This window comes from Thalassophryne amazonica, chromosome 20, assembly GCF_902500255.1.
Source record: "Thalassophryne amazonica chromosome 20, fThaAma1.1, whole genome shotgun sequence".
NCBI lineage: Eukaryota > Metazoa > Chordata > Actinopteri > Batrachoidiformes > Batrachoididae > Thalassophryne > Thalassophryne amazonica.
Genome location: NC_047122.1, coordinates 12522277 through 12532433, shown reverse-complemented (window position 1 = coordinate 12532433; position 10157 = coordinate 12522277). Strand labels below are relative to the sequence as shown.

The 10157-nt window shown below is 42.3% G+C and overlaps 1 protein-coding gene across 1 annotated transcript in view; it reads left to right on the top strand.

Moving 5' to 3' along the window:
* Window positions 1-10157, top strand: part of vars2 (valyl-tRNA synthetase 2, mitochondrial) — a 136903-nt gene that overhangs the window by 63489 nt on the left and 63257 nt on the right. Inside the window, 1 exon segment of the mRNA XM_034160910.1 lies at window positions 772-899. Within this exon segment, the coding sequence (XP_034016801.1) occupies window positions 772-899 (128 nt within the window).

Below are 10157 nucleotides of genomic sequence, written 5' to 3'. Positions count from 1 at the left end.
GAAACAGCTATCACCAAGAACCAAGAGAGAGGCAAGAGAAACAGAGACAGACAGACCCAAGCAGAAAAACCCCAGCAAGAGAAGAAACAAACCAAAACCAATGAAATGCAAAAATCACTAACAGAACACACAACCAAAATAAAACAGAGAACCAAACAAAAGCTCAAACCCTGACAATGTCATCAAAAAAAAAAAAAAAAACACACACTCACAGATTTATTGCATTTTCCACAGAATGTTGCTTTTTCTTTCTCTTTTTTTTTTTTTACTAATTTATCAGGTACTGCCACTTGTACTCCAGTGCAACTTATGTACCAAAAAAAAAAATCGCACATTCTTAATAATAACAACAAATGACTATTTATATTGGGCTTCTCCAGGAATCAAAAGAAACTCTGGTAATAATATAAAAGTACATCACAACAATGCCTAAAAATCCTACATTAGAGCTGATTAAAAACAAAATAGCAAATGGAGTTTTTATTGTTTTCAGCTCTGTGGTTCAGCAGTCGCTGAAACAACATGCAGAATAAAAACATACAAAATAACATACAGAATAAAAGTGTGATTTATGCGCCAGTGCGACTTATACAAGTTTTTTTCTTTTCTTTTTTTTTTTGTATATTTTTTCTTTTCACATGGCATTTTTTGAGAGATGTGACTTATACTCTGGAAAATACGGTACTTAGCCCTGAACTTTATCCCGACTGGTACTCTGGCGATCTGCTGTGTGGTCAGTGTCAAGCTGCTTGTCCTGTCTTTGTTTTGTAGGTGCGGTGAAGGTTACTCCCGCTCACGACCATGCTGATTTCCAGCTTTCACAGAGACACTCCCTGCCTCGTCTGACTGTCATTGGAGAGGACGGGATGATGACGCCCCTCTGTGGACAGTGGCTACAGGTGACAAAACATGAGCATAATGAGAGCACAGAGAGGTTTGTAGTAAGATAATAGGGCAGAAGATGTGACGCAGCGGGCACGTCTTAAACTGACGCTTTGTGTTGACACTTCCACTGTGTTGTGCAGTGCCGCTGACGGATGTGTAACAGAAGGAAATTCTGAGGCTTTGTTTTCTCTTAATGAAGGATGAACAGCACAGATGCTGCTTTGATATGTTCAGTGTTTCCACAGTAATACTATAATAGGCTTGGCCAATGAGAACCCCAACCAGGCTAGAAATATTTTTTTAGTGACATCAAGAATAATGGTGAAACATGCTGGAGCTTGTAGACTCATGTTTGCTTCATGCTGCGGAATCTGGACGCACCGGCACTGACAGACCTCAGTGTGATGATTCCTGTCTGTCTGTCCTTGTCCTCTGTCTCCCTGTTGTGACGGTTCCTGGTTTTGGTTCTCTGTGGGTTTTTGTCGGTGGTGTACTGCACTGTCCTTCTTGTTCACTTCCTGTTTTATTGTGTGATCACCTGTTCCTGGGGTGTTTCTGTAGGTTTCTTCCAGTGTCTCTCCTCAGCTGTTTCCCATTAGTAATTTTCCTCACCTTCCTACAATGTGTGATAACCTCCAGATTTATTTAAACCCCTGCTTTCCTCTCATCTGTCACCTAAATGTTGTGCTTTTTGTTCTCTTCTCACCCAGTTTCTAGTGTTTCCTCGTGTTTGACTTCTTGTTTCCAATCCTGGTTTCCCTGAGTGTGTTTTTGAGATTGTCTGCTGTTTTTTTTGGACATTGTTGCAGCAGGATTGATTTCTGTGTTCCGACCTCTACACCCTCCCTGGGTTCTGTAAACAAAGACTGGAATTTTACGCCAGATCATCTTCATCTCTCAAAGTTTTTGTTTAAATTTGGCACTTTTTGAGAGTATGTTTGTGCTGTTTGTGAAGACGGTCGTCAGTATTCCCTGGAGACAATTTTTGAAAACAAATGCTTTCAGTATTTGAAAATGACTTCTTGGTGTTGGTGAAATGTCAAAATGTAGTGAGATGTTTTGAAATACTCCGCCCGGTATCATGTGGCCTCTGTGATCATCATGTTGTTGCCATGACAACCAGCTGTCCTGTGTCTTTGATTGCCTTTTTTCGGGGGGGTGGACCATTGATTTCTATTGTCTCACTAGATGGTGGGCTGGGGTCATCTGCTCATTTGATGGCTGTTGCCAGAGTGCTGCCATCTTGGTTAGCGTCTAACAACCAGGCATAAATAGAAATCTATGTGAGCCTTATCGATATTTTGAAGAGTTTCTCTATGAATCTGCTTTTTCCGTGCTATTACTGTGCTGTTGCAATTATTCAGTCAGTCCCACATTTGTACAGCCAATATTTGTCAAAACAAATATAGAAGAGGATCAGACTATTTATATAATACACTTGAATGAACTTGTTTGTCCCAGTCCAGATAGAAAATAATACCATCAGTTTGTCAAGCACACTGTCTGCCACGACACGAGATACTAGTCTGAGCCTTAATTAATTTCATTATGAAGTTTAGCTAAAGATGAGAAATAATCGCATCATATTAAAGACATTAATATTAAAGACTTCTCTTAACCCACCTGCAGCACCGCTTTTACTGAGCGCTTCTCCACAAAAATATCAAATAATATAAATAAAATGAAACAGCCATGCCAGCCAGGGTGAAAGGAAGATTATTCAATCATTTCTGGACCAAGTTGAAAGAAATCTGAAAACACTTCACTGAATATAGAGTATATCATAGAGATAATAATCTAATTTGTGTATATTCTTTTATTAGTAGAATATAGTGTCAAAACATTTCCATACTATGAATTTGCTCTTACAGAATATCTCAGGATGGAAAATGTGTGATGTGAAGAAAAAAACCTGAGGCTAATTAAAAAGGGATAAATTGAGACTTATGAAAGTGAGAGTTCTACTTGAATCGCTAAACGAATGGTGAGATATTTATCACAACAAAGTATTCAGGCAGTAAAACTGAAATCACTACTTTACAGAATACAGATAGACACAAAAATAAATCACTTTTTAAACATTATTCAGCAATTTTAGGCATTTCTCCCACCTCATTTATATTACATATAATACACACTTATGAAAGCTCACGCCACAATTTATTCTTATTTATTTTTTATTTATTTAACCAGCTGATACTCTTTTGTCAGCTTGTCGCAGCACCTGAACGCTGCACAAAACAGCATTTTCAGATCACTTTAACCCAAGTTTAAATCAGCAAATAATCTATTTCTATTTAATTTGATGCCTGATGACGCATAATAATGCTAAGCAAGATGGCGGCTGCTGGGAACAGCTCACAGGCTGCATCCGCCATCTAGTGCACTAAATAGAAATCAGTGTGTTAGACCTCCTATGAAGCACCTCGAGGCAGCTGTCGTTGAAACTTGATGATCATATATATATATATAATATAATATACACACACTCAACAAAAATATAAATGCAACACTTTTGGTTTTGCTCCCATTTTGTATGAGATGAACTCAAACATCTAAAACTTTTTCCACATACACAATATCACTATTTCCCTCAAATATTATTCACAAACCAGTCTAAATCGGTGATAGTGAGCACTTCTCCTTTGCTGAGATAATCCATCCCACCTCACAGGTGTGCCATATCAAGATGCTGATTAGACACCATGATTAGTGCACAGGTGTGCCTTAGACTGCCCACAATAAAAGGCCACTCTGAAAGGTGCAGTTTTATCACACAGCACAATGCCACAGATGTCGCAAGATTTGAGGGAGCGTGCAATTGGCATGCTGACAGCAGGAATGTCAACCAGAGCTGTTGCTCGTGTATTGAATGTTCATTTCTCTACCATAAGCCGTCTCCAAAGGCGTTTCAGAGAATTTGGCAGTACATCCAACCAGCCTCACAACCGCAGACCACATGTAACCACACCAGTCCAGGACCTCCACATCCAGCATGTTCACCTCCAAGATCGTCTGAGACCAGCCACTCGGACAGCTGCTGAAACAATCGGTTTGCATAACCAAAGAATTTCTGCACAAACTGTCAGAAACCATCTCAGGGAAGCTCATCTGCATGCTCGTCGTCCTCATCGGGGTCTCGACCTGACTCCAGTTCGTCGTCGTAACCGACTTGGGTGGGCAAATGCTCACATTCGCTGGCGTTTGGCACGGTGGAGAGGTGTTCTCTTCATGGATGAATCCCGGTTCAAAACTGTCCAGGGTAGATGGCAGACAGCGTGTGTGGCGTTGTGTGGGTGAGCGGTTTTCTGATGTCAATGTTGTGGATCGAGTGGCCCATGGTGGCGGTGGGGTTATGGTATGGGCAGGCGTCTGTTATGGACGAAGAACACAGGTGCATTTTATTGATGGCATTTTGAATGCACAGAGATACCGTGACGAGATCATGAGGCCCATTGTTGTGCCATACATCCAAGAACATCACCTCATGTTGCAGCAGGATAATGCACGGCCCCATGTTGCAAGGATCTGTACACAATTCTTGGAAGCTGAAAATGTCCCAGTTCTTGCATGGCCGGCATACTCACCGGACATGTCATCCCATTGAGCATGTTTGGGATGCTCTGGACCGGCGTATATGACAGCGTGTACCAGTTCCTGCCAATATCCACTTCCATTGAAGAGGAGTGGACCAACATTCCACAGGCCACAATTGACAACCTGATCAACTCTATGCGAAGGAGATGTGTTGCACTGCATGAGGCAAATGGTGGTCACACCAGATACTGACTGGTATCCCCCCCCAATAAAACAAAACTGCACCTTTCAGAGTGGCCTTTTATTGTGGACAGTCTAAGGCACACCTGTGCACTAATCATGGTGTCTAATCAGCATCTTGGTAGGGCACACCTGTGAGGTGGGATGGATTATCTCAGCAAAGGAGAAGTGCTCACTATTACAGATTTAAACTGGTTTGTGAACATTATTTGAGGGAAATGGTGATATTGTGTATGTGGAAAAAGTTTTAGATCTTTGAGTTCATCTCATACAAAATGGGAGCAAAACCAAAAGTGTTGCGTTTATTTTTGTTGAGTGTGTACACACACACACACACACACACATATATATATATATATGTGTATGTGTATATATATATATATATATATATATATATATATATAAGTAGTGTTCAGAATAATAGTAGTGCTATGTGACTAAAAAGATTAATCCATGTTTGAGTATATTTCTTATTGTTACATGGGAAACAAGGTACCAGTAGATTCTCACAAATCCAACAAGACCAAGCATTCATGATATGCACACTCTCAAGGCTATGAAATTTGTTGTATGACTGTGGTGTCCTCTGGGGGGGAAAGGGCTGTGGGTCCATCTAGCCATAGACAGCCGGGGCTGGGTCCGTTGGTCATGAGGGGAGGCGTCTCCTGGGGTTGATGGAATGATCCTCTGGGAGGCGCTGGGAGTCCCCGTGGGTGACATTGGATCCCAGAGGGACCTCGGCTGTGGTTATTACTCCTGGAGCTGGCGGGATGTCCTCTGGGGGGTGTTGGTCCCTACATGTCGTTAGGGGGGGGGGGGGGTGTTAGTGTTTTTATTTGCTAGCTTAAGTTTGGGTTGTTTTTCTTTTCTCCCCTTCCCGGGGTTTGATAGAACGGTCCCCTGGGGGGGGGGTGTTTTGGTTGTTTGTGTTTGTCTTTTTTGTTTTATGACTAATCAGACTGTGAACATGGTTGGACAAAGGCTGACCGCACAGGTTCAAGAACTCCTGGCCACACCTGTGCTAATTGACTGATAGAAACAAGGGCAAAGATGCAGCCAGAGGAGAAGACATCAACCGTTCTGTTAGATGAAGATTCTGTTGGAAGATGAATGCGGATACAGTTTCCAGCCATGGTCCCTGGAGGGGGCTGTTTCTCCTGGGCCAGGTTTGTGTGGTCGCCGGGAGGCTTCCCGTGAGGGTGGGGTACTGTTGTATGGCTGGGGGGGCCTGGCTGCCTTTTTGTTTCTGTCTTTTGTCCTGTCTTATGTTTTTCCTTCCAGGTGGCTTGCATTTGGGACTGAGTGGCTGTGTAGCTGAGTTTATCAGGACCTCACCCTGATCACCTGAGGCTGATCACCTGCGGCTCGTCAGGACTCACAGCTGTGGTACATCTACATGGATTGGAACATGGTGCCATTTAAGACTGGAGTACACAGTGTGTATTTGCCAGAGACTCGACCTTGTGACCAGACGGGTGAGATCGTCGTCTCGGGAGCCATCTCATCATCAGTGGATGCAGAGAACGTCCAGGTTTGATGCATGGTCTGTGAAAGAGGAGGGGGTGAGGTCTCACGCTCGTCAGCACACTTCCTGAGGTACGTTAGATTTTGTGACTAACATTTATACAGTCAGTAAATGTGGTGTCCCTCACACCTTATTATATTGAGCTGTATGTTGGTCGTGTTATCAGCTTCCACTGCAGTGGAGTTTTGTGAACTGGGTGTTCCATGCCTGCAGGATGGGAAGCTGATTAGTAATTAAGCCAGGAAGTGTTTGCTGTTTGTGCACCTTTGAGCGTTCTCTCTGTGTGTTGAGTGTGGACTCACATAATGATTCCTTCTTTCACAGACTCGGTTTGTCGCGGCTACCTGGGGGGTGTCGGCGGGGTCCTTCGGTCCGAATTGGTTCTGGCTCTGGACCGTTAGCGCTGCTGGGAGCGCACCGCAAAACCACCACGCCAGACCGCGCACTTTTTTCACAGCACTGTTATGTTCATTAAACTCTGTTATCCTTTGTACCGTGCTCTGCTTATTTTATACTGGGTCCTTCAAACGCTGGTCGGTTCTCCGGGCTGCGTCCGACACATAACAAAATTGGGCTGTTAGTAAAAAATTAAAAAAAAAAAGTAGAAAAGGGGGTGTTCACAATAATAGTAGCATCTGCTGTTGACGCTACAAACTCAAAACTATTATGTTCAAACTGCCTTTAGCAATCCTGTGAATCACTAATTTAGTATTTAGTTGTATAACCACAGTTTTTCATGATTTCTTTACATCTGCGAGGCATTAATTTTGTTGGTTTGGAACCAACATTTTGCTCCTTTACTAGTGTGCTTGGGGTCATTGTCTTGTTGAAACACCCATTTCAAGGGCATGTCCTCTTCAGCATAAGGCAACATGACCTCTTCAAGTATTTTGACATATCCAAACTGATCCATGATACCTGGTATGCGATATATAGGCCCAACACCATAGTAGGAGAAACATGCCCATATCATGATGCTTGCACCACCATGCTTCACTGTCTTCACTGTGAACTGTGGCTTGAATTCAGAGTTTGGGGGTTGTCTCACAAACTGTCTGCGGCCCTTGGACCCAAAAAGAACAATTTTACACTCATCAGTCCACAAAATATTCCTCCATTTCTCTTTCGGCCAGTTGATGTGTTCTTTGGCAAATTGTAACCTCTTCTGCACATGTCTTTTATTTAACAGAGGGACTTTGCAGGGGATTCTTGCAAATAAATTAGCTTCACACAGGTGTCTTCTAACTGTCACAGCACTTACAGGTAACTCCAGACTGCCTTTGATCCTGGAGCTGATCAATGAGTGAGCCTTTGCCATTCTGGTTATTCTTCTATCCATTTTGATGGTTCTTTTCCGTTTTCTTCCACGCATCTCTGGTTTTTTGTCCATTTTAAAGCACTGGAGATCATTGTAGATGAACAGCCTATAATTTTTTGCACCTGCGTATGTTTTCCCCTCTCCAATCAACTTTTTAATCAAACTATGCTGTTCTTCTGAACAATGTCTTGAACGTCCCATTTTCCTCAGGCTTTCAAAGAGAAAAGCATGTTCAACAGGTCCTGACTTTCTCCTTAAATAGGGGACACCTGATTCACACCTGTTTGTTCCACAAAATTGACGAACTCACTGACTGAATGCCACACTAGTATTATTGTGAACACCTTTTCTACTTCTTTTTTTTTTTTACTAATAGCCCAATTTCATAGCCTTAAGAGTGTGCATATCATGAAATCTTGGTCTTGTTGGATTTGTGAGAATCTACTGAATCTACTTGTACCTTGTTTCCCATGTAACAATAAGAAATATACTCAAAACCTGGATTAATCTTTTTAGTCACATAGCACTACTATTATTCTGAACACTACTATATATATATATAATATATATATGTGTGTGTGTGTGTGTGTGTGTGTGTGTGTATATACTTGTATATATATCCTGGTAGTCAGGAGGATATTAAACTAGCCAAGGAAAGGGTCCACTAGTCCTCACTTAGATCTACAGCCAGAAATAATTTTCAAGTTCAACTACTCCTCAGGTACGGATAGCCAGCCAGAGAATAGTGTCCAGGTCCACTTGCTCTGAGGTTCTGATTGCGCATGCATAATGTCCAATCGCAGCTCTTCCTTGAGCTCAAGTTCTGAATGAATGAATGAATTTATTCGGCACACACATACTTAACAAAAACATCTCATAAAACAAAAACTCGTAGGCAATTTTCCAGTTTTGTGTGGCCGAAAGGGTGTAGGCAGAAGCAGAAGCTTATAAACACCCACCCCTTTTACCATTTGCCATATACAGTGAGGCAAATAAGTATTTGAACACCCTGCAATTTTACAAGTTCTCTCACTTAGAAATTATGGAGGGGTCTGAAATTTTCATCTTAGGTGCATGTCTACTGTGAGAGACGTAATCTAAAAAAAAAATCCGAAAATCACAATGTATGATTTTTTTTTTTTTTTAATGATATATTTTGTATGTTACTGCTGCAAATAAGTATTTGATCCCCTACCAACCAGCAAGAATTCTGGCTCACACAGACCAGTTAATTTTTCTTTAAGAAGCCCTCTTATTCTGCACTCTTTACCTGTATTAATTGCACCTGTTTGAACTTGTTACCTGTATAAAAGACACCTGTTCACACACTCAATCAATCACACTCCAACCTGTCCACCATAGCCAAGACCAAAGAGCTGTCTAAGGACACCAGGGACAAAACTGTAGACCTGCACAAGGCTGGGATGGACTACAGGACAACAGGCAAGCAGCTTGGTAGAAGACAACAACTGTTATGATTATTTATTAGAGAGTGGAAGAAACACAAGATGACTGTCAATCTCCCTTGGTCTGGGATTCCATGCAAGATCTCACTTTGTGGGGTAAGGATGATTCTGAGAAAGCTCAGAACTACACAGGAGGACCTGGTCAGTGACCTGAAGAGAGCTGGGACCACAGTCACAAAGATTACATTAGTAACACATGATGCTGTCATGGTTTAAAATCCTGCAGGGCAGCAAGGTCCCCCTGCTCAAGCCAGCACATGTCCAGGCCCATTTGAAGTTCACCAGTGACCATCTGGATGATCCAGAGGAGGCATGGGAGAAGGTCATGTGGTCAGATGAGACCAGAATAGAGCTTTTTGGAATCAACTCCACTTACCATGTTTAGAGATGAGAACAACCCCAAGAAAACCATCCCAACCGTGAAGCATGGGGGTGGAAACATCATACTCTGGGGGTGCTCCTCTGCAAAGGGGACAGGATGACTGCACCGTATTGAAGGGAGGATGGATGGGGCATGTATTGTGAGATTTTGGCAAACAACCTCCTTCCCTCAGTAAGAGCATTGAAGATGGGTCATGGCTGGGTCTTCCAGCATGACAATGACCCCAAACACACAGCCAAGGCAACTAAGGAGGGGCTCTGTAATAACCATTTCAAGGTCCTGGAGTGGCCTGGCCAGTCTCCACACCTGAACTCAATCGAAAATCTTTGGAGGGAGCTGAAACTCCAAACCTGAAAGATTTGGAGAAGATCTATATGGAGCAGTGGACCAAAATCCCTGCTGCAGTGTGTGAAAACCTGGTGAAAAACTACAGGAAACGTTTGACCTCTGTAATTGCAAAGAAAGGCTACTGTACCAAATATTAACATTGATTTTCACAGGTGTTGAAATATTTACAGCAGTAACATACAAATAAATTATTTAAAAAAACATACGAGGTCTGTCAATAAAGTAAGGGTCCTTTTTATTTTTTTCAAAAACTATATGGATTTCATTCATATTTTTTTACGTCAGACATGCTTGAACCCTCGTGCGCATGCGTGAGTTTTTCCACGCCTGTCGGTGACGTCATTCGCCTGTGAGCACTCCTTGTGGGAGGAGTCGTCCAGCCCCTCGTCAGAATTCCTTTGTCTGAGAAGTTGCTGAGAGACTGGCGCTTTGTTTGATCAAAATTTTTTCTAAACC